The following is a 25946-nucleotide window of genomic DNA, read 5'->3' as shown; positions in this document are numbered from 1 at the left end:
CAAAGGGTCTGAATACTTATGTAAATGAGGTATTTATTGTTTTTATTTTGAAATAATTTGAATTAACATTTCTGAAAACCTGTTTTCGCTTTGTCTTTGTGGGGTTTTGTGTGTACATTGATGAGGATTTTTTTTAAAACATTTAATTATTTTTAGAATAAGACCTTAAGGTAACAAAATGTGGAAAAAGTGAAGGGGTCTGAATACTTTCCTTAATGTACTGTATAGCAGACCGCTCTGTAATGCTTGACCAGTGACCACCACATGCAGCTGCCTCTGAGAACAATGTGGCTTTACCCTGGCTTTACTCTTCACCAACTGGCTTGTCAGAACCAATGCGATCAATACAAAGAACTCTGATTTAATGTACAGTATGATCCAAAGTTGAGGCCCTCTCTATTTGAATTACAGTACATCGAAAGGTTGCAAGTTCAAATCCCCGAGCTGACAAGGTACAAATCTGTCGTTCTGCCCCTGAACAGGCAGTTAACCCACTGTTCCTAGGCCGTCATTGAAAATAAGAATTTGTTCTTAACTGATTTGCCTAGTTAAATAAAGGTAAAATAAATAAAATAAATAACATTGATTCAGGAATTGAACTGGGCATGTACTCTAACTAAAAGTGGAAATGATCTTTCACATCTTAAGTTCCTGCATTGACTTCTATTGACTTGAGCATTGTCATATTGGGAAATGAATATGGCAGCAACTACTCCTTTCCAGGTCCTGTATGTAAAAAGTTCTGAGTGTCGGCCCATAACCACTAAGTCCTATTTCCTCAGCCTTTATCTTGCAACGTTAAAGTCGAAATTCATGGAAAAGCTGTAAGGACCAATGCCCTACCGGTCGGTCAATGAGAAGGGTGCATGTTGCGAGAGCCTTCCTATCGGAGCCTGATAAACCTTGAGTTGCAGCAGTCTCTGCGTCAGTAAGACCTCCCTCCATGCCTCTGTAACCTGTGGAATATATGGAGTCTACTGAGCTGCCACAGAGAAACCTGAGCTGATCAGCCCAGAAACCAGAGACTCTTGAGAGTCAGTGGAGGATTGACACATACCTTCCTTCCCTCCCTCTCCTGCTTCTTCCCTCCACGTTCACCTCCTCCCCTCCCTCCCTCTCCTGCTTCCTCCCTCCACCTCCAGGGTTCAAATGTCAGCATGAAGGACTGTCCTTTCATTCTTTCATCCAGGAAGCCAAACACCCGGACTCATGACCTTTTCTGGTTGACATTGCTAGCAGTCACTGTCACAGTTGACCTAATGAAGATGGAGGGTTGAACAAGACACCGTAGTCCTTACTGTTCTTAATATCATTAAACCCAACTCTCTGTCTCACTGTCTCTGAGATGTAACCCAACTCTCTGTTCTCTGTCTCTGAGATGTAACCCAACTCTCTGTTCTCTGTCACACTGTCTCTGAGATGTAACCCAACTCTCTGTCTCACTGTCTCTGAGATGTAACCCAACTCTCTGTCTCACTGTCTCTGAGATGTAACCCAACTCTCTGTCTCACTGTCTCTGAGATGTAACCCAACTCTCTGTCTCACTGTCTCTGAGATGTAACCCAACTCTCTGTTCTCTGTCTCTGAGATGTAACCCAACTCTGTCTCACTGTCTCTGAGATGTAACCCAACTCTCTGTTCTCTGTCTCTGAGATGTAACCCAACTCTGTCTCACTGTCTCTGAGATGTAACCCAACACTCTGTTCTCTTTCTCACGGTATCTGAGATGTAACCCAACTCTCTGTTTTCTGTCTCACTGTCTCTGAGATGTAACCCAACACTCTGTTCTCTTTCTCACGGTATCTGAGATGTAACTCAACTCTCTGTTCTCTGTCTCACTGTCTCTTGAGATGTAACCCAACTCTCTGTTCTCTGTCTCACTGTCTCTGAGATGTAACTCAACTCTCTGTCTCACTGTCTCTGAGATGTAACTCAACTCTCTGTCTCACGGTATCTGAGATGTAACCCAACTCTCTGTCTCACTGTCTCTGAGATGTAACCCAACTCTGTCTCAATGTCTCTGAGATGTAACCCAACTCTCTGTTCTCTGTCTCACTGTCTCTGAGATGTAACTCAACTCTCTGTCTCACTGTCTTTGAGATGTAACCCAACTCTCTGTCTCACTGTCTCTGAGATGTAACCCAACTCTCTGGATGGTTCGAAACTCGAGAAGTAAACGGAAGTGCAGCAATGCACAGTGTCACCTCATGTGTCTGCCAGGCAGCTCCTTCTCAACCAGTGATGTGAGGCAAGTTGTTAGTCTCACTGTGAAAAATGTAGTTTTGTTTTTGGACAGCGTTCCTATTCTGTCCTGTCACCATGTATGGACAGGTTATCTGAAGGCCCGTCCAGATGGTGCCTTTGTCCACCCCAGTGTTGTGAAGTAGGATGTTGTCTCGCTGGGACAACATTGGGGAACGTTCCCACTGTCCCATCACACACACACACACTGCCGTCTGCTCCATTATTTTGAATGGCTAACAACCCATTTAGATAACCCATGTTTTGCAATGTGTCAGGTGGCACCTGCTGTTGATGCTAGGATTATTTTCCCTGCAGTCAAAAACATCGGAGGGACTGTGGGACGATTTGCATGCAAGCATAGAGATGCTTTTTTCCCAAACAACTTGGAGTGAGTGTGTTTGTGTGTACATTCCAGATGTTATCAGATGTAAATTCTGATTATTTCTCTATTGCATACTGCAGATTATAAACTGGGTGGTTCGAGCCCTGAATGCTGATTGGCTGACAGCCGTGGTATATCAGACTGTATACCAACATGTATTTTTACTGCTCTAAACTGGTAACCAGTTTATAATAGCAATAAGGCACCTCAGGGGGTTGTGGTATATGGCCAATATCCATTCCATGGCTAAGGCCTGTATCCAGACACTCTGCATTGCTTCGTGCATAAGAACAGCCCTTTATCGTGGTATTTTGGCCATATACCACACACCCCCGGGCCTTATTGCTTAAATATACACAGTGTACAAAACATTAGGAACACCTTCCTAATATTGAGTTGCACCCGCTTTTTCCCTCAGAACAGCCTCAATTCGTCTCGGCATTGACTCTACGAGGTGCCGAAGGTGTTCCACAGGGACACCCACATGCTGACCCATGTCGACTCCAATGCTTCCCACAATTGTGTCAAGTTGGCTGGATGTCTTTTGGGTGGTGGACCATTCTTGAGACACACGGGAAACTGGTGTGTGAAAAACCCAGCAGCATTGCAGTTCTTGACACAAACCGTTGCACCTGGCACCTACTACCATACCCCTTTCAAAGGCACGTATATGTTGTCTTGCCCATTCACCCTCTGAATGGCACACATACACAATCCATGTCTCACTTGTCTCAAGGCTTAAAAATCCTTTGTTAACCTCTCCTCCCCTTCATCTACACTGATTGTAGTGGATTTAACAGGTGACATCAATAAGGGATCATAGCTTTCACCTGGATTCACCTGGTCAGTCTGTCATGGAAAGATCAGGTGTCCTTAATGTTTTGTACACTCAGTGTATATAGTTGTCTAAGTTATGTTTTGGGACAAACACTTTGGGACAAAGACTTCAAAAATGTAACTTATTCAACTTGCCTGGACACCAATCTGCTCAAACAAATGATGTATTCATGTTGCTTTATTTTAGAAAGCCAGTGACTGTTTCAAGACTTCCCATCCTAACCTATAATGAGTATCACTGAGCACTGCAGTCATATTGATGTACAGTCATCTGTCTAATTTGCATTTGTTTCCTGCAGCCATTACTGATCCAATCTCCTCAACACAGAATAGTATCCTTATCCTGGAATAGTCCCACGTAATCTTTCTGTTTATGGCTGCTACTGAAATTAGCCTATGTCCCATTTATTATTTTTATTTATTTTTACCTTTTTATTTAACTAGGCAAGTTAGTTAAGAACAAATTATTATTTACAATGACAGCCTAGGAACAGTGGGTTAACTGCCTTGTTCAGGGGGAGAATGGCATGTTTACCTTGTCAGCTTGGGGATTCGATCTAGCAACCTTTCGGTTACTGGCCCAACGCGCTAACCACTAGGCTACCTGCTGCCCCCATAGGGCCCTATTCCCCAGAAAGTACACTACATATGGAATAAGGTACCATTTAGGGGTTTCTTAATGTTGTGAAAAACCCTTTACCGAAAAGTGATGTTTTGTTTTTTCACCCACAAAATCACGGTGCTGTTATCACAAACACATTATTTTCTGTTTATAGACTAACTAGACAATAGGCAATAAAGGCCTAGGGGAAAGTTGTGTAGTTGAAGTACAACAACTACTTAGGTGTATTTGCGAGGGATGCATGACAAGACATTGCAAGATGCAGATTACAAAGACATATGCGCCCCATGGTTCTTTCTGTCTGCCCTCTCCTCTCTCTCCCTCATGCTGGTTTGCCTGGGGCGTATTCATTACACTGATTCTGTTGCAAAACGTTTCTGAACGGAAGCAAACGGAACGAAACTGAGAAGGACCTACCTGAATTTATCCAATGGCAACTATCTGTTTGCACTAATGATTACTCCCCTGCTCTTTCTTTTTGGTAATGATGCGAGTGTGTGTTCAGTCTTCAGTCTGTTGCCTGTAGAATATCTTAGCCTATTGATTGATTGATGATAGATAGGTCCTGCTTACCCTGAAGTTGCAAGCCAAGAAATTGGGAGATACAGCATTCCAAATTTGCGACACAGTTGAAGTCGGAAGTTTACATACACCTTAGCCAAATACATTTAAACTCCGTTTTTCACAATTCCTGACATTTAATCCTCGTAAAAATTCCCTGTTTTAGGTCAGTTAGGATCACCACTTTATATTAAGAATATAGAATAATAATAGTAGAGTGATTTATTTCAGCTCTTATTTCTTTCATCACATTCCCAGTGGGTCAGAAGTTTACATATACTCAATTCGTATTTGGTAACATTGCCTTTAAATTGTTTAACTTGGGTCAAACGTTTCGGGTAGCCTTCCCCAAGCTTCCCACAATAAGTTGGGTGAATTTTGGCAAATTCCTCCTAACAGAGCTGGTGTAACTGAGTCAGGTTTGTAGGCCTCCTTGCTCTCACACGCTTTTTCAGTTCTGCCCACACATTTTCTATGGGATTGAGGTCAGGGCTTTGCGATGGCCATTCCAATACTTTGACTTTGTTGTCCTTAAGCCATTTTGCCACAGCTTTGGAAGTATGCTTGGAGTCATTGTCCATTTGGAAGACCCATTTGCGACCAAGCTTTAACTTCCTGACTAATGTCTAGAGATTTTGCTTCAATATATCCACATAATTTTCCGTCCTCATGATGATGTCTATTTTGTGAAGTGCATCAGTCCCTCCTGCAGCAAAGCACCCCCACAACATGATGCTGCCACCCCCGTGCTTCACGGTTGGGATGGTGTTCTTCAGCTTGCAAGCCTCCCCCTTTTTCCTCCAAACATAACGATGGTCATTATAGCCAAACAGTTCTATTTTTGTTTCATCAGACCAGAGGACATTTCTCCAAAAAGTATGTTCTTTGTCCCCATGTGCAGTTGCAAACCGTAGTCTGGCTTTTTTATGGCGGTTTCAGAGCAGTGGCTTCTTCCTTGCTGAGCGGCCTTTCAGGCTATGTTGATATACTTTTGTACCTGTTTCATCCAGCATCTTCACAAGGTCCTTTGCTGCTGTTCTGTGATTGATTTGCACCAAAGTACGTTCATCTCTAGGAGACAGAACGCGTCTCCTTCCTGAGCGGTATGACGGCTGCGTGGTCCCATGGTGTTTATACTTGCGTACTATTGTTTGTGCAGATAAACGTGGTACCTTCAAGCGTTTGGAAATTGCTCCCAAGGATGAACCAGACTTGTGGAGGTCTACAATTTTGGCTGATTTTATTTGGATTTTCCCATGATGTCAAGCAAAGAGGCACTGTGTTTGAAGGTTGGCCTTGAAATACATCCACAGGTATACCTCCAATTGACTCAAATTATGTCAATTAGCCTATCAGAAGCTTCTAAAGCCATGACATTTTCTGTAATTTTCCAAGCTGTTTAAAGGCACAGTCAACTTAGTGTATGTAAACTTCTGACCCACTGGAATTGTGATACAGTGAATCATAAGTGAAATAATCTGTCTGTAAACAGTTTTTGGAAAAATGACTTTTGTCATGCACAAAGTAGATATCCTAACTGACTTGCCAAAACTATAGTTTGTTAACAAGAAATTTGTGGAGTGGTTGAAAATAGGGTTTTAAGGCCTCCAACCTAAGTGTACAGTCGTGGCCAAAAATATTGGCACCCCTGCACTTTTTTCAAACAATGCAGCATTTCTTCCAGAAAACTGTTGAAATTAAAACATATTTTGGTATCCACATATGTATGTCTTCGGTGTGCAGTTGAACAAAACAAAAGAAATTGAATAATTTACTGAATCTTTGCTAATTCCACAAAGAAATCCTAAAATGGCCTGGACAATATTATTGGCACCTTCTAGAAGTAGTTGGAAATTATTAGATTTCAAGCAGATGATTCTCATTTACTTTGGAATTGAACTCACCTGTGGTGAGTTGAAGGTGCCTGCAGTATAAAAATCACATATTAAAGCAGTTTAAATAGAGAAAATGACTCATTGTTTTGTTTAACTGTGTGTACTGGAACGAGCATGGACAAAAGAAAGAGAACCAGAGAATTATCTGAGGTCAGACACAAGATTACAAGTCCATCTCCAGAGACCTTGATGTTCCTGTTTCCACCGTACATAATGTTATCAAGAAGTTTGTGGCCCACACCACTGTCGCCCACCTCCCTGGAGGTGGCTGCAAGAGAGATCTTGATGGAATTGTGCAGCGAAGGATTGTTTGAATTGTGGAGAAATCACCTTGATCAACTACCACACAAATTCAAGCTGATCTTCAGACACAAGGTACGACAGCTTCAACTAGCACCATCCGCCACCAACTCAATGAAAGGGGGTTATATGGTAGGAGACCCAGGAGGACCCCACTGCTGTGAGAAAGACATAAGAAAGCCTGGCTGCAATTTGACAAAACACACCTGAACATGCCAAAACCCTTCTGGGAAAATGTCCTGTGAACAGATGAGACCAAAATAGAGCTTTTTGGTAAAGCACACAATCTCTATGTTTACAGAAAACAAAATGAAGTTTTCAAAGAAATGAACACCTTCCTTACAGTCAAACATGGAGGAGGGTCAGTGATGTTTTGGGGTTGCTTGCTGCCTCTGGCGCTGGGTTCCTTGAACATGTACATGGCATCATGAAATCAGGAGAATACCAAGGTATTTTGGAGCGCAATGTCAGACCCAGTGTCAGAAAGCTGGGTCTCCGTCCAAGGGTCTTCCAGCAGAACATATGGACCCCAAACACACTTCAATAAGCACCCAATGGTTCAAGACAAAACACTGGACTGTTCTAAAGTGGCCAGTGGAGAGGTCTCAAAACAGCAGTTGGGAAAAGGCACCCTTCAAATCTGGGAGAACTGGAGCAGTTTGCACAATAGGAGTGGGCCAAACTACCAGTACAAAGGTTCAGGAAGCTCATTGATGGTTATAGGAAGGGCTTGATTGCAGTTATTTTGACCAAAGGCAGTGCTACCAAATATTAAGTCTAGGGTGTCAATAATTTTGTCAATGCCATTCCTGTTTTATTTTCTGAGTTAAATGGATATATTAAGTTCTGAATCAAAAACAAAGGTTCTGTAATATTAACAGTAAAATAAATAATTGTGGATATCAAATACTTTGTTCAATTTCAACTTATTTTTAGAGAAAATTGTGAGTTACTGGCAAGGCAAGGGTGCCAATATTTTTGGCCACAACTGTATGTAAACTTCTGACTTCAACTGTAAATAGGCCTAGTACATGGTTCTGACTCCGTCTGCCTGATGGCCGACCTGCTTATACTGTGCCCCTCCCCTCTATCTCTGTCCCTTGCTAGCTCACAATGAAAGATGCAAGTGTTCGGAAATACGGCAAATACAGTCTCCTGCGTTCCAAAAATACTGAACAAAATACTGAATCTTAGGAGTCAATTCCTGGCGGAATCTAATCTCGATACTCAGAAATGGGAGTCGACTCCAGAAGGTTTAGGCTTGAGGTTTTATTTATTTGCACCAACAACAACAAAAGAAGTGCACTACTGGGTGATTTGAAAAGTCATAGTCAATCGATGAATAATATAATACTTTTAGCAACAACAACAGAAATCCTTCATTTACAGCCTGTAGACACTATGAGAATAGAAGGGTTCAGAGCTTTTGTGAACCATCACAGCACAGTTAAAAAATATATGGCAAATAGAAAATGGATGGTGTACAGAGATAGATGGGAGGGGTTAAGTGGAGCTGAAGGGTGGTACTAAAAACTAAAGATAACTAATAAAATATACTGTGTCTGTAAAATGTATATAGGTTCAGAACTTTATTTTTCAGCGGCAGGGACTGGGAGACTAGCCAGGATCGAGGGAAAGATGAACGGAGCAAAGCACCGATAGCTCCTTGATGAAAACCTGCTCCAGAGCGCTCAGGACCTCAGACTGGGGCAAAGGTAGACCTTCCAACAGGACAACGACCCTAAGCGCACAGCCAAGACAACGCAGGAGTGGCTTCTGAACAAGTCTCTGAATGTCCTAGAGTGGCCCAGCCAGAGCCCGGACTTGAACCTGATAGAACATCTCTGGAGAGACCTAAAAATAGCTGTTCAGCGACGTTCCCCATCCAACCTGACAGAGCTCGAGAGGATCTGCAGAGAAGAATGGGAGAAACTCCCCAAATACAGGTGTACCGAGCTTGTAGCGTCATACCCAAGAAGACTCAAGGCTCTAATCACTGCCAAAGGTGCTTCAACAAAGTACTGAGTAAAGGATCTGAATACTTATGTAAATGTGATATTTACGTTTTTTTTAAACCTGTTTTTATCTTTGTCATTATGGGGTATTGCATGTAGATTGATGAGGGGGGGGAAACGATTTAATCCATTTCAGAATAAGGCTGTAACATAACAATATCTGGAAAAAGTCAAAGGGTCTGAATACTTTTCGAATGCACTGTATATTCATGAAAACCGTAATGTAATTTAGAAAGCAATATTTCATTAACCATGTCAAACGATAAATATAAAAAGATGCCAAGTGTGTATACATTGTTAAGGGCTGTTGCAAACTGTTGAGTAGTTTTTATGAAAACCGTATTGGTGCTCGTATAGAATAGTGTTTATTCAACATTCTCTTATACACCAATTTTTCTAGAATTTTAGAAAAACATGGTAGTAAAGATATTGGGTGATAATTTGTAAAATATATTGGATCCTCAGATTTATAGAGGGGAATAACTTTGGCAATTTTCAAATCTTCAAATGTTCAATATCTTTACCATTTACAGTGGCTTGCGAAAGTATTCAACCTCCTTGGCATTTTTCCTATTTTGTTGCCTTACAACCTGGAATTAAAATGTTTGTTTTTTTATTGGGGGGGGTTGTATCATTTGATTTACACAACATGCCTACCACTTTGAAGATGCAATTTTTTTATTATTGTGAAATAAGCAAGAAATAAGATGAAAAAAACAGAACTTGAGCGTGCATAACTGTTCACCCCCCCAAGGTCAATACTTTGTAGAGCCACCTTTTGCAGCAATTACAGCTGCAAGTCTCTTGGGGTATGTCTCTATAAGCTTGGCACATCTAGCCACTTGGATGTTTTCCCATTCTTCAAGGCAAAACTGCTCCAGCTCCTTCAAGTTGGATGGGCCCGCTGGTGTACAGCAATCTTTAAGTCATATCACATATTCTCAATTGAACTGAGGTCTGGGCTTTGACTAGGCCATTCCAAGACATTTAAATGTTTCCCCTTAAACCACTCAAGTGTTGCTTTAGCAGTATGTTTAGGGTCATTGTCCTGCTGGAAGGTGAACCTCTGTCTAAGTCTCAAATCTCTGGAAGACTGAAACAGGTTTCCATCAAAAGTGTCCCTGTATTTAGCACATCCATCATTCCTTCAATTCTGACCAGTTTCCCAGTCCCTGCCGATGGGGAAAAACATCCCCACAGCATGATGCTGCCAACACTATGCTTCACTGTGGGATGATGTTAGGTGTTGAGTTAGCGCCAGACATAGCGTTTTCCTCGATGGCCAAAAAGCTCGATTTTAGTCTCATCTAACCAGAGTACCTTCTTCCATAAGCAAACGTGTTTGCTTATTTTTTTCTTTCAGCAATGGATTTTTTCTGTCCACTCTTCCGTAAAGCCCAGCTCTGTGGAGTGTACGGCTTAAAGTGGTCCTATGGACAGATACTCCAATCTCCTCTGTGGAGCTTTGCAGCTCCTTCACGGTTATCTTTGGTCTTTTTGCTGCCTCTTTGATTAATGGCCTCCTTGCCTGGTCTATGAGTTTTGGTGGGCGGCCTTCTCTTGGCAGGTTTGTTGTGGTGCCATATTCTTTCAAAAAAAATTATAATGAATTTAATGGTGCCCCGTGGGATGTTCAAAGTTTTGGATTTTTTTTTTTATAACCCATCCTGATTTGTTCTTCTCCACAACTTTGTCCCTGACCTGTTTGGAGAGCTCCTTGGGCTTCATGGTGTCTTGCTTGGTGGTGCCCCTTGCTTAGTGGTGTTGCAGACTCTGGGACCTTTCAGAACAGGTGTATATGTAGATTAACCCATATATACTGAGATCATGTCACACTTAGATTGCACACAGGTGGACTTTATTTACTAATTATGTGACTTCTGAAGGTAATTGGTTGCACCAGATCTTATTTAGGGGCTTCACAGAGAAGGGGGTGAATACATATGCACACACCTCTTTTCCATGTTCTATTTTTTTCATTTCACCTCACCAACTTGGACTATTTTGTGTATGTCTACCTCAAAAGCTAGTTAATGAGGCGACGCAAGGGGGACACTTGAGGCTGATAAGTACGTTTTAAACATCCTCATGTGCTACACTTGTTGCTTGGCAACATTCTGTCCATACACACTACATATAAACAAATTATTAGTTGGGTTGTTGTTACTGCAAAATATATGCCTTCCAGTCTCCACTTTAGTTTTAGGATCAGCATCAAAACGTTTTCCTTCTTGAAACTTAGTTATACGAAAAGTCAACGTGGTAATCAGTAGGACATTGCGAGCTACATTTTCAAAGTATTGTAGCAGCAGTTTAGCTGAGATGAAGGAGCTGTGTTGTCAATGGATACTTTGCTGGTGAATTATTTTGTGGTGAGAGATATTTGGATTTAAGTGACACTAACAATGGGATAAGTTGAATGGTAGGTCAGGGGTCTGAACATGGTGCCATGCACAGGCTTCTTTCACAGAGCTTTCTCTCTCCCTGCACAGGCCCCTCTCGCTCTATCTCTCCTTCCTATTTCTCCTAGTGCCACCCCACTCACTATCTGTTTCCGTCTCATCTACCACACTCCCTCCCTCTCTCTCTCTCCATGTCCTGACAAAGGACACATTTACCAGGATGTTCTGGTGCCCTTTAGTCAGTGATGTTGTTTGAACTGTGGTGAGTATACCAGCCACAGCCCACAGGGCAGGGTGGGGCTGGAGACTCTGAGAGGTGGAGTGGTTTAGGACACACTGGGACAGGGAGTGGAACTGTGGTGAGTATGCCAGCCACAGCCCACAGGGCAGGGTGGGGCTGGAGACTCGGAGAGGTGGAGTGGTTTAGGACACACTGGGACAGGGAGTGGAACTGTGGTGAGTATGTCAGCCACAGCCCACAGGGCAGGGTGGGGCTGGAGACTCGGAGAGGTGGAGTGGTTTAGGACACACTGGGACAGGGAGTGGAACTGTGGTGAGTATGTCAGCCACAGCCCACAGGGCAGGGTGGGGCTGGAGACTCAGAGAGGTGGAGTGGTTTAGGACACACTGGGACAGGGAGTGGAACTGTCTTAGGACACACTGGGACAGGGAGTGGAAGTGTCTTAGGACACTCACTGGGACAGGGAGTGGAAGTGTCTTAGGACACACTGGGACAGAGAGTGGAAGTGTCTTAGGACACACACTGGGACAGGGAGTGGAAGTGTCTTAGGACACACACTGGGACAGGGAGTGGAAGTGTCTTAGGACACTCACTGGGACAGGGAGTGGAAGTGTCTTAGGACACACTGGGACAGGGAGTGGAAGTGTCTTAGGACACACACTGGGACAGGGAGTGGAATTGTCTTAGGACACACACTGGGACAGGGAGTGGAAGTGTCTTAGGACACACACTGGGACAGGGAGTGGAAGTGTCTTAGGACACACACTGGGAAAGGGAGTGGAAGTGTCTTAGGACACACTGGGACAGGGAGTGGAACTGTCTTAGGACACACTGGGACAGGGAGTGGAACTGTTTTAGGACACACTGGGACAGGGAGTGGAACTGTTTTAGGACACACTGGGACAGGGAGTGGAACTGTTTTAGGACACACACTGGGACAGGGAGTGGAAGTGTCTTAGGACACACACTGGGACAGGGAGTGGAAGTGTCTTAGGACACACACTGGGACAGGGAGTGGAAGTGTCTTAGGACACACACTGGGACAGGGAGTGGAAGTGTCTTAGGACACACACTGGGACAGGGAGTGGAAGTGTCTTAGGACACACACTGGGACAGGGATTGAGTGGAGCTGGGCCTGTGTTTAGCTATTGTAATCCAGGGGTTAATAACGAGTGGAGCTGGGCCTGTGTTTAGCTATTGTAATCCAGGGGTTAATAACGAGTGGAGCTGGGCCTGTGTTTAGCTATTGTAATCCAGGGGTTAATAACGAGTGGAGCTGGGCCTGTGTTTAGCTATTGTAATCCAGGGGCTAATAACGAGTGGAGCTGGGCCTGTGTTTAGCTATTGTAATCCAGGGGTTAATAACGAGTGGAGCTGGGCCTGTGTTTAGCTATTGTAATCCAGGGGTTAATAACGAGTGGAGCTGGGCCTGTGTTTAGCTATTGTAATCCAGGGGTTAATAACGAGTGGAGCTGGGCCTGTGTTTAGCTATTGTAATCCAGGGGTTAATAACGAGTGGAGCTGGGCCTGTGTTTAGCTATTGTAATCCAGGGGTTAATAACGAGTGGAGCTGGGCCTGTGTTTAGCTATTGTAATCCAGGGGTTAATAACGAGTGGAGCTGGGCCTGTGTTTAGCTATTGTAATCCAGGGGTTAATAATGAGTGGAGCTGGGCCTGTGTTTAGCTATTGTAATCCAGGGGTTAATAATGAGTGGAGCTGGGCCTGTGTTTAGCTATTGTAATCCAGGGGTTAATAACGAGTGGAGCTGGGCCTGTGTTTAGCTATTGTAATCCAGGGGTTAATAATGAGTGGAGCTGGGCCTGTGTTTAGCTATTGTAATCCAGGGGTTAATAATGAGTGGAGCTGGGCCTGTGTTTAGCTATTGTAATCCAGGGGTTAATAATGAGTGGAGCTGGGCCTGTGTTTAGCTATTGTAATCCAGGGGTTAATAACGAGTGGAGCTGGGCCTGTGTTTAGCTATTGTAATCCAGGGGTTAATAACGAGTGGAGCTGGGCCTGTGTTTAGCTATTGTAATCCAGGGGTTAATAACGAGTGGAGCTGCGCCTGTGTTTAGCTATTGTAATCCAGGGGTTAATAACGAGTGGAGCTGGGCCTGTGTTTAGCTATTGTAATCCAGGGGTTAATAACGAGTGGAGCTGGGCCTGTGTTTAGCTATTGTAATCCAGGGGTTAATAATGAGTGGAGCTGGGCCTGTGTTTAGCTATTGTAATCCAGGGGTTAATAACGAGTGGAGCTGGGCCTGTGTTTAGCTATTGTAATCCAGGGGTTAATAATGAGTGGAGCTGGGCCTGTGTTTAGCTATTGTAATCCAGGGGTTAATAATGAGTGGAGCTGGGCCTGTGTTTAGCTATTGTAATCCAGGGGTTAATAATGAGTGGAGCTGGGCCTGTGTTTAGCTATTGTAATCCAGGGGTTAATAATGAGTGGAGCTGGGCCTGTGTTTAGCTATTGTAATCCAGGGGTTAATAATGAGTGGAGCTGGGCCTGTGTTTAGCTATTGTAATCCAGGGGTTAATAATGAGTGGAGCTGGGCCTGTGTTTAGCTATTGTAATCCAGGGGTTAATAATGAGTGGAGCTGGGCCTGGCTCATATGACACAGTGTTTATTTGTATGTTCCACCATTTCACAGCAGTTTATGTATTCATAACATGTGAATAAAACATTCATGAAATGTATAAGTCTGTGTACTAATTGTTGGTACATTGAGACATTTAGTCAGATGTATTATCTTGGAACATGTAATGATGTTGAAATGAAATGCATTGGACTGTTCATGTGTAGTCATGTGATTATGACTCATTATGCAATGTTCAACAGTAAGTGAACAAAGCTTGCTTCATGTCAAACCATACAGAAACGCCTGGGTTGGGTTTGTTTGATCAATGATCAGTCACATACTGTCACAACAGCACTTTCCTCTCTGGGTATTTCTCTCAGAGCAGAGCCATCACTACCTGCTGTAAACAAACACAGTTGAATAATATGGAAATACTGGATGAGTAGTGTATAGTTCGTTCATCATTCGTTCAGTCCCACACTAAAGCTCTCTTCCTGTATAGTGTATCACTACTGTATTTAATGCACTGAACCACTCGACCTCTGCCCTCTCTCCTCTCCCCTGCCATTGTGTCCCAGTATGGAACATTCTGTCTATTGTTTTGTATTATTAAACTACTCTGTTGTTGTTTGATCAGAGCTTTCTGACCACGTCTCTCTGCGAGCTCTGTGGGACAGACAGCCTATAGCCTGGGGTGACATGGAATGGAAAATCTCTCTCCAGACAGACAGTCAAAGCTTTCGTCAGATGAACATCATATAGCCTACTGTGTAGTCTGACATACAGAGTAGGAGGTGGCCTAATCAGAGGGAGGACCAGCTTGGCTCCTGCTCAAAAAGGAACCAAACTGAAGAAAACGCACTGAAACAAGGAGGGACTATACTTGGAAATGCTCATTTTAGTTTTCCATCTGGAAACGTTTTAAAACTAATGAACATGACCCAGGTTGATGTCATACTGTGTAGGCCTACAGTCCAGGAAGTGGTCTAGTCACAGGGCTCACACACTCCTCCATGGGTTAGTAGCTACTCAGATATAGACATGATGGTTTCAGGAGATACACATGGGATTAACAAAGGAATCCCTTACTTCCTGCTGATTTATATGCTTTGATTATATTGAGTTTGATGTACAGTACCAGTCAAAAGTTTGGACACATCTACTCATTCAAGGATTTGTCTTTATTTTTACTACTTTCTACATTGTAGAATAATAGTGAAGACATCAAAACTATGAAAAGTATGGACTCATGTAGTAATGAAAAAAGTGTTAAACAAATATATTTTTCTGTTGACCTACTCTGCATCTAACAAAGACATGGCGGTTGGAACCAAAAATCTCAAATTTGGATTCATCAGACCAAAGGACAGATTTCCACCGGTCTAATGTTCACTGCTCGTGTTTCTTGGCCCAAGCAAGTTTCTTCTTATTATTGGTGTCCTTTAGTAGTGGTTTCTTTGCAGCAATCCGACCATGAAGGCCTGATTCACACAGTCTCCTCTGAACAGTTGATGTGGAGATGTCTGTTACTTGAACTCTGTGAAGCATTTATTTGGGCTGTAATCTGAGGTGCAGTTAATTCTAATGAACGTATCCTCTGCAGCAGAGATAACTCTGGGTCTCCCTTTCCTGTGGCGGTCCTCATGAGAGCCGGTTTCATCATAGCGCTTGATGGTTTTTGCAGCTGCACTTGAAGAAACCTTCAAAGTTCTTGAAATGTTCCAGATTGACTGACCTTCATGTCTTAACATAATATGGACTTGGTATTTTACCAAATAGGGCTATCTTCTGTATACCGCCCCTACCATGTCACAACCTTGTCACAACTGATTGGCTCAAACACATTAAGAAGGAAAGAAATTCCACAAATGAACTTTTAAGAAGGTATACCTGTTAAATGAAATGCTGAATGAGAGAATGCCAACAGTGTGTAAAACTGTGATCAAGGCAAAGGGTGGCTACTTTGAAGAATATCAAATATATTTTTATTTGTTTAACACTTTTTTGGTTACTGCATGACTCCATATAGGTTATTTCACAGTTTTGATGTCTTCACTATTATTCTACAATGTAGAAAATAGTTCAAAATAAAGCAAAAACCCATGAATGAGTAGGTGTCCAAACTTTTGACTGCTACTGTAGGTTTCTCTGTGTAAGATGAGTCACTTGATTTAACGTGTTACGATAGAGGCATCAGTAAAACAAGGTCCTTTCATCCGTTTATTAGCAACACACATTATGATAATCACTCAGAAGTGCCATGTGGGTGGATCCTTATTAAGGAAAGGAAAAGGGGATGACACCTGGTCAGTTGTACAACTGAATGCCTTCAACTGAAATGTGTCTTCCCCATTTAACCCAACCCCTCTGAATCAGAGAGGTGTGAGGGGGCTGCCTTAATCAACAAACCCACGTATTCGGCACCCGGGGTACAGTGGGTTAACTGCCTTGTTCAGGTGCAGAACGACAGATTTTTACCTTGTCAGCTCGGGGATTCGATCCAGCAACCTTTCAGTTACTGGCACAACACTCTAACCACTAGGCTACCTGCATGAATTGGGTGTTACGATTTCCAGTTGCTTTATGGTGTTATTACGTTTTAATCCATTTTTGATTGGCTGTATCATGCAAAGAGTGATATTGTTTTTGGTTCCCTGCAGTTAGAGCTGTTTTTGATTATCTAACTGCAGGTGGTAATGACACACTGTTTCCTCAACGTTAGCAAATATTAATAAGGTCCATTTTAGTTTACAACTGAATTAAAGCCATCCTGGGTTGTATTCAGTAGGGAGAAAACGTGTTGAAATGAACTGAACTGCAGGAGATACAAACTGAGCTTGTCCAATAACGACACAGATTTCCATTTGCAACACATTTCTTCGGTGTGCTCTACTCTGAACATGATAAATGAGTGTGACAGTGTCTCACAAATAAATCACTGTTCTGTCGGCGTTGTCAACATTGTTTCCATTGCCCACCTTTTTGTCAGTTCAGCACTTGTCAGAGGGATGTTTACTGTATGTCTTTTCTCTTTCATGAAGGAAAGCAACCATTTGAGGCTATGTACATCGTACGGACTACCCTTTTCCACCATATTCCTTCCACCAGTCCATATCTAATGGTGCACACTTCAGGAGAAGGGTAGATAATACAGTGGGGCAAAAAAGTATTTAATCAGCCACCAATTGTGCAAGTTCTCCCACTTAAAAAGATGAGGCCTGTAATTTTCATCATAGGTACACTTCAACTATGACAGACAAAATGAGGAAAAGAAAATCCAGGAAATCACATTGTAGGATTTTTAATGAATTTATTTGCAAATTGTGGTGGAAAATAAGTATTTGGTCACCTACAAACAAGCAAGATTTCTGGCTCTCACAGGCCTGTAACTTCTTCTTGAAGAGGCTCCTCTGTCCTCCACTCGTTACCTGTATTAATGGCACCTGTTTGAACTTGTTATCAGTATAAAAGACACCTGTCCACAACCTCAAACAGTCACACTCCAAACTCCACTATGGCCAAGACCAAAGAGCTGTCAAAGGACACCAGAAACAAAAGTGTAGACCTGCACCAGGCTGGGAAGACTGAATCTGCAATAGGTAAGCAGCTTGGTTTGAAGAAATCAACTGTGGGAGCAATTATTAGGAAATGGAAGACATACAAGACCAATGATAATCACCCTCGATCTGGGGCTCCACGCAAGATCTCACCCCGTGGGGTCAAAATGATCACAAGAACGGTGAGCAAAAATCCCAGAAACACACCTAGTGAATGACCTGCAGAGAGCTGGGACCAAAGTAACAAAGCCTACCATCAGTAACACACTACGCCGCCAGGGACTCAAATCCTGCAGTGCCAGACGTGTCCCCCTGCTTAAGCCAGTACATGTCCAGGCCCGTCTGAAGTTTGCTAGAGAGCATTTGGATGATCCAGAAGAAGATTGGGAGAATGTCATATCGTCAGATAAAACCAAAATATAACTTTTTGGTAAAAACTCAACTCATCGTGTTTGGAGGACAAAGAATGCTGAGTTGCATCCAAAGAACACCATACCTACTGTGAAGCATGGGGGTGGAAACATCATGCTTTGGGGCTGTTTTTCTGCAAAGGGACCAGGACGACTGATCCGTGTAAAGGAAAGATTCGTGAGTGAGATTTTGAGTGAAAACCTCCTTCCATCAGCAAGGGCATTGAAGATGAAATGTGGCTGGGTCTTTCAGCATGACAATGATCCCAAACACACCGCCCGGGCAATGAAGGAGTGGCTTCGTAAGAAGCATTTCAAGGTTCTGGAGTGGCCTAGCCAGTCTCCAGATCTCAACCCCATAGAAAATCTTTGGAGGGATTTCAAAGTCCGTGTTGCCCAGCAACAGCCCCAAAACATCACTGCTCTAGAGGAGATTTGCATGGTGGAATGGGCCAAAATACCAGCAACAGTGTGTGAAAACCTTGTGAAGACTTACAGAAAACGTTTGACCTCTGTCATTGCCAACAAAGGGTATATAACAAAGTATTGAGAAACTTTTGTTATTGACCAAATACTTTTTTTCCACCATAATTTGCAAATAAATTCATTAAAAATCCTACAATGTGATTTTCTAGATTTTTTTTTCTCATTTTGTCTGTCATAGTTGAAGTGTACCTATGATGAAAATTACAGGCCTCTCTCATCTTTTTAACTGGGAGAACTTGCACAATTGGTGGCTGACTAAATACTTTTTTGCCCCACTGTATGTCAAATAGTGCACACTTCAGGAGAAGAGTAGATAATATGTCAAATAGTGCACACTTCAGGAGAAGGGTAGATAATATGTCAAATAGTGCACACTTCAGCAGAAGAGTAGATATGTCAAATAGTGCACACTTCAGGAGAAGAGTAGATATGTCAAATAGTGCACACTTCAGGAGAAGAGTAGATATGTCAAATAGTGCACACTTCAGGAGAAGGGTAGATAATATGTCAAATAGTGCACACTTCAGCAGAAGAGTAGATATGTCAAATAGTGCACACTTCAGGAGAAGGGTAGATAATATGTCAAATAGTGCACACTTCAGCAGAAGAGTAGATATGTCAAATAGTGCACACTTCAGGAGAAGGGTAGATAATATGTCAAATAGTGCACACTTCAGCAGAAGAGTAGATATGTCAAATAGTGCACACTTCAGGAGAAGGGTAGATATGTCAAATAGTGCACACTTCAGGAGAAGGGTAGATAATCTGACCAAAACCCTAATCTTGTTTTCCCCCACGAGCCAAGCAGCCAATCAGTGCATGTTTCTCTCTCGCCACAGGCGTTGTGCTGATGGAGATATCCGAGGTCCACAGGAAAGTTCACCTTGAGCTAGAGGAGAATGTGAGTACTGTCTCTGTCTATGTGTCTGTGCGTTTGCGTGCGTGTGTTCTGCAAGGTGTGCGTGTGGGTTCTGCAAGGTGTGTGTGTGTGTATTCTGCAAGGTGTGTGTGTGTGTACATGAGTGTTTGCGTCATCTATTGTTTAATTCCCTGCATGAATTGCCTCGCCCAGTGTGCCCTCTCTCTCTCCCTCTCTATTTTTCTCTCTCTGCTGCTTAACACAATGTACCGTTTTTAATTCCCCTCAAACACAAATCTCTCTTTCTCTTTCCCCCTCTTCAACTCTCTCCATTAGTAATCACATGATGGTGTTTCTCTTTATGTAACATCAAGGGACAGAAAAAGCAAAGATGAAGAGAAGAAAACAAAAAGAAGCTAGAGGAAAAGTTGCACCTGTTTGGTTATTGTGTACAGCCTGTTTATAGGACGGGAGCAGGTCTGAACATGCCCTGTGACGGGGCCTCTGGGAACTGTTGTTGATGACAGTCACACTTGTCAAGGCCTGTAGTTATGGTTGGCATACAATTACTTATTCTACAAACTATAAAAAATAAGTATACAAGGTTAGGGAGACATTTAATTCATGTAATCAATTACTTGTAATCTGATTACAAAGAATACTGTAACTGTAATCAATTACATTACCAGCAAAATATACTGTAGTCAGATTACAGATACTTTTGAAAAACTAGATGATTACTTCTTGTATTGACTTTTAAATTCAGAAAGCATGTTTGTGAAAAAACATTATGGCACCTTTCTGTTCTCTCAATGACATTCAATTCAGCAGGAGGGAGTTTACGTTTGTTCCACCTCAGAGAGTGACCACAGGTCAGAGACCACTATGATGATAATCCAGAAGCGTTTGATGGATCCTTTTTGTCTTCTTCTAATGCCTCTTAAGGGGAAAGTAATCCAAAAGTAACTAATCAGATTACTTTACTGAGTTTGGGCCGTCCAAAAGTTATGTTAATGATTACAATCATGGACTGGTAACTAGTAACTGTAACGGATTACATTTAGAAAGTAACCTACCTTACCCTGTACATATGCATGTTGAGGAACCTTCTCATCTAAGAAGGTAGAAGTTGGAAGCATGTAAACTTGTCTGTGCTGTCATCAGGTCATGAATACGTGCTAGATATGAGCTCCTGTTGGAGGAACAAGAACCTCTGGGGTGTATTGACACTACTGTTGTCATGCATGTCAACTGGTATATTGATTCTAAACCTGCCTAACTGTGGAGGGAGCCCATGGTGAAGGGTTAACCAGGGGGAGAGGTAGAGCATTTTGTCACTGTTTGTATGTTTCCGGCTCTTACCACAGATCTATGATCAGATTCCCCAAATCTTATCCCTAACCATTAGGGGGAGGGTCCAGTCTGCCCACTCAGCACCCATGTGGTAGAGGCAGCAGCACCCCTTGGCAGTGACACCTCTGTAATTCAAACCCTGCTTCCTTCTCTGTTAACTACACTGGCACACTGGTTTATGAGACAACAAAGCTACTTCTCCCTATAGTTATATCCATGCAAATATAATTACTAGAACTGGGCTGCCCATTCAAGTCAATGTTCCATGATGGGTCAGCCATATTGAGTGTACCCATGAGTGAGGATGCAGTCAAATTGCCATGATCTGAGGGGCTTTTTCCTATTTTTAGTAATTATATCTGCCTGGTTCTATCCCCAGAAGTCACTGTTGTTCTCTTCCCTAGCTCCACTCTGTACTCTGTATCGGAGAGCAGCTTTAGTTTAGTCAAAGTGTGAGTCACAATATGAATTCCTTCATTCCATTAAAGAGTTAAAGATTGGAGGAAGGCAGAGCAGTTTAACTAAAGGATGGATCATTAACTACATCCAGCCGCGGGCAGATTTTTACATAATTACAAATCATTTGTGGACTGCAAATTGACCCAAGAAGCCCAAACAGATATAATATTTGACTAAAACATAATCATTTCAAACCTTCCTTACATTTGTATAGGATCACGTGGCTATTATGCGAGGGACTACTTGGGAACAGATTTCCCAAATTAAAATCACTTGGAGCTGATTTATATTTAAAAATATTTTTGCTCAGAAAACTTGACGGGCAAAATAAAATGGCCCGCGGGCCACCAGTTGGGAAATCCTGCACTAAAGCACCTAGAGATTTGAAGCAGCAGCTAACAGGGTTGTTGTTTGAGAGGACTGAGGAGACGTGGGTTGCAGGGACAGTCTCTAATTCTTTGTGAGAGGACGTGGGGTTTCCGTTGACCGAATGGCACCAGTGGGCGTCGGTTTGCCACCACAAGGCTTCTGTGATGTAAGAGATGCCTGCGCTCCCCCTCATACTGATTAGAGCGGGAGAGAGAGGGATATAGGGAGAGGGAGAGAGAGAGGAGGGCATCCCTGCTTTACTTTTCGGCCATGACTCACTCATATAGCCTTGAATCTTTTCTCTTTCTTGCACACAGACACACAACCGTGCACACACACACACAAACACCTTTGCTTACACAACTCAAGGATGGCTCTCAAATCCCTCCCAACATTATTTTTATTGTTTTCCACTGATGCACCTCCATCAGTCCATCATAACAGTCCCTTCTCTAATCAGTGTGCATCCCCCCCTCCTTTCTCCCTTCACCATCTCTCCCCCTCTCATCCCCCTTTCCCCTCACCTGCAGTTTAAGAGGTTTCACAGCGAGATAATAGCTGAATTGGAGAGGAAGACAGACATGGATGTAAAATACATGACAGTAAGTACTGTACTGTATGAATGTGTGTGCTTATGTGATTCTATGGAAACGGTCTTCCCTCCTGCTCATGGGAATATCACTGAGAACTGCCCCCCATGCCCCATCCATGGAACTATAATCCTGTCTACTGCCTACCTACATCAGTGACCACAGAATCCTGTCTACTGCCTACCTTACATCACAATGACTACAGAATCCTGTCTACTGCCTGCCTACATCACAGTGACCACAGAAACCTGTCTACTGCCTACCTACATCAGTGACCACAGAATCCTGTCTACTGCCTACCTTACATCACAGTGACCACAGAAACCTGTCTACTGCCTACCTACATCAGTGACCACAGAATCCTGTCTACTTCCTACCTTACATCACAGTGACCACAGAATCCTGTCTACTGCCTACCTTACATCACAATGACTACAGAATCCTGTCTACTGCCTACCTTACATCACAATGACTACAGAATATTGTCTACTGCCTACCTACATCACAATGACTACAGAATCCTGTCTACTGCCTACCTTACATCACAGCGACCACAGAATAATGTATACTGCCTACCTTACATCACATCAGTGACCACAGTGAACACACTCTCTGCATCCCAAATGGCACCCTATTCCCTTTATAGGGGACCACTTTTCACCAGGTCCCAAAAGTAGTAAGTTCACTATGAAGGGAATAGGATAAACATGCAACAATGACTTATGCCGTTCAGAGCCGTGGTTGAGTGGTAACGCTCACAGCATATGGCACATGTACATCTCTCCTCAGCAGAGACCGGGGTTTAATCCCTGTGTCCACCCTTTCTACTAATGCCTGTAATCAAACATAGCATTTAAGGCTAATTACCATTGAATCAATGAAACTAAAAACGAAGCATTTTAATACTTAGTGACATTACATTTAATGATATTACTGAAAGTTTTTTTTCTGAAAAGGAAAATCTACTTGCTACAATGCTACTTGTACTGTCTAGAGATGGTTCCAGGTGTTCACTGGTGCTCCCCCCACCTCCCCTCTCCCTCCCACCCATCCAGGCCACCTTTAAGAGGTACCAGACAGAGCACAAGATGAAGCAGGACTCTCTGGAGAGGTCGCAGTCTGACCTGAAGAAACTCAGGAGGAAGAGCCAGGGCAAGAACACCAACAAGTACGAAAACAAGGAGAGTGAGGTGAGGACTGACCCACACATTTCAGTAATTTAACTGACACTTATCCAGATCAACTTACAAGAACAGTTAGGGTTAAGTTCTTTGCTCAAGGGCACAGCGCCAGATTTTTCACTTAGTCAGCTTGGGGATTTGAACCAGAGACTTTTCAGTTACTGGCCCAATGCTGTTAACCACTAGGCTACCTCCCACCCTCATACACACACCTGTACATACACACTCACACTCCTCTCGCTCTCAATCTCACACACACACACACCTTCGACATATGAGACAGTGTCGATCATACCCAATGTAACATTATCCAAGTCTCCAGACAATGCCCTCATGCATGAGTATGCTGTGTGTGTTATGTGTTGTTTGGTGTTCTGGATAGTTCCATTAATACACCTCTCTGTACTGTGCCTCCTCCCTCCCCCACCAACACACACGCATGTTGTTATACTGGAAGATTCAGTCGGTGCCTCCTACACACACACACACACACACACACACACACACACACACACACACACACTCTGCTTCAGACGGAGACAAAGAAAGATACACCTCTTTAGTCCAGTGGTGTGTATTCATGGATACCAAGGCTTCCCACAAAAATGTACCAAGAAAAAATGAAAAAACATTAAATAATGTATGTTTCGTCTTTCTGTGCTTTCCTAATTTTCGTAGCATCCGAGTAAGCGAAACAGCTCCCCTCTGCCTCTGTATGTGTAGGCCATCTATCTGATGCTGTCTGGTCACAAAGAGTATGACATTGTTGCCGCACGTAGCATTGAATGTAAGGGAAGCCAGCGAGCATTTGGCCTCCCTTGATAAAAAAAGTATAAAATAATAGCCAATCAGCATTGAGCTAAACTGAGCGAGCTCAACTGTGAATAGTCCTGACGCACAACAACAAAAAGTGTCAAGGGAAGCCCGTTTTGATTTGGCTTTACTCCTATCGCAGAGAAATATGTAATCAATTAAAAACAACTTGAATTGTTGCACCTTGTTGTGCAGTTGGCCTCCGGTGGCCAGCTAGCTAAAATTGTCCCTTTCCTAAATTAGCCATGGATGGAGATAAGGTTTTACTTAATTCTCCGTACTGGCCAATGCTTATAACTACGATTCTGATCCGACCATAAAATACATTGTGCCCCTGGACTGAGAGATGGACATTCAATATGTAGCTAGATGTAGAAGGCTAATGTTAACTAGCTAACGTTGCCCATGAAAGGAAGTTAGTCTAGCGAGCATTTTAGCCAGGTAGCCTAGGACAACAAAAACTAAAAATGTGTACTTTATGACAGAGTCATAGACCGTTTAGGCAACATGAAAGAGAGCAGGATGGCATTGGTGTTTCTCTACAAGTCGGGTGAGTCAACATGTTTTTCTATTTGCACGAATGCTCACACAGAAATCAGAACCATGGACAGCCACATCATATTTAGCTTACGTTGATTGGACTAAATCGTTTTTGGTATCTTTTAGTTGTCACTGTATTAGACTAAGCATAGGTGATTTGATGATGTTGAAATGGTGCTGGAATAGTGGAGACATATCCTGTTTTCTTTTTGTTCAAAAATGTCAGAAACATTAACTTTCTTGACCAATATGTAGGTAATTTAGCTGTTTGTTACATGCAGTATGCTTTGTGGACTTCACCGGACAGATGTTGCTCTCCGGTTTTGTGATGAGACAAAGGTGTGGTTGAATTTATTCTGCCACTGTGTCTTCTTATAGTCTCGGCTTTTAGGTCTGTATATCACAGTATCAAGGCATATGAACTAACAGGTTATAGAGCAAACAACACAATTATCACAACACACAGGTTGTAATATGGCATTTTCTTCTGGCTTGGATTCCGCAGTGATTTTATCCACGCACCGCTACTGCTTTAGTCACAACTCTGACAGTCTGCTGCCGAATAGGACGAGAAAGCCCCAAATTATGAACAGTCATTAGTATACATTCTGAGGTAAAGCTAAAATACTGTTTAACCCCCTAGAGTTGATTGACGCACCAGTGCTTCAATCTATGCTAAATAAGAAAATAAAAACATAGAAATCTGTCAGTTTAAGCTAGAGATATTTTGCATTGGATGCATCTCAATCCACCGCCTCCTCCATTGACGTACTTCCACATCTACGGTGATAGGTGGCAGAGCTAGAGTGGTGTTTGTCAGACCACAAGTCATCCCACAAACACGATGGTGTTCTCCGTTTTGCTCTATGACCCCCATAGGTAGGAGACTCGTCTGAAGTTGGTACCGTTGATGTGCCGACCTCTGTTTCGTAGAGTCTGAACCATTTGGGCTACAAACTAATGGGACCCAACTGTGGAAAGGGGAGGTTCTTTTGCTGTATGCTGGGGTGGAACGTGTGGAGCGCCCCAGAGTCTGGTGAGAGAGCCTAGTCCTACTCTTTCTCATCAGACTCTGGGGCACTCAACACGCTAGCCTGGTCCTAGTCTCTCTCACCAGACTCTGGGGCACTCAACACGCTAGCCTGGTCCTAGTCTCTCTCATCACACTCTGGGGTGATCCACACGCTAGCCTGGTCCTAGTCTCTCTCATCAGACTCTGGGGCACTCAACACGCTTGCCTGGTCCTAGT

At 43.0% G+C, this 25946-nt stretch overlaps 2 protein-coding genes across 6 annotated transcripts in view; one reads left to right on the top strand and one right to left on the bottom strand.

Annotated features, from left to right (window-relative positions):
- The window catches only part of LOC110538788 (brain protein I3), a 698720-nt gene that overhangs the window by 627101 nt on the left and 45673 nt on the right, over positions 1–25946 (bottom strand). The gene's annotated exons all lie outside the window — the stretch shown is intronic.
- LOC110485238 (brain-specific angiogenesis inhibitor 1-associated protein 2-like protein 1) overlaps positions 1–25946 on the top strand; it is a 74783-nt gene that overhangs the window by 13435 nt on the left and 35402 nt on the right. For both annotated transcript variants that reach the window (XM_036941580.1, XM_036941579.1), the window contains 3 exons: positions 19373–19434; positions 22104–22175; positions 23219–23353. In XM_036941580.1, the coding sequence (XP_036797475.1) occupies positions 19373–19434; positions 22104–22175; positions 23219–23353 (269 nt within the window). The remainder of the gene's footprint in view (positions 1–19372; positions 19435–22103; positions 22176–23218; positions 23354–25946) is intronic.

This window comes from Oncorhynchus mykiss, chromosome 13, assembly GCF_013265735.2.
Source record: "Oncorhynchus mykiss isolate Arlee chromosome 13, USDA_OmykA_1.1, whole genome shotgun sequence".
NCBI lineage: Eukaryota > Metazoa > Chordata > Actinopteri > Salmoniformes > Salmonidae > Oncorhynchus > Oncorhynchus mykiss.
The sequence above is the reverse complement of the archived record's forward strand: the minus strand, read 5'-3'. Positions and strand labels throughout refer to the sequence as shown.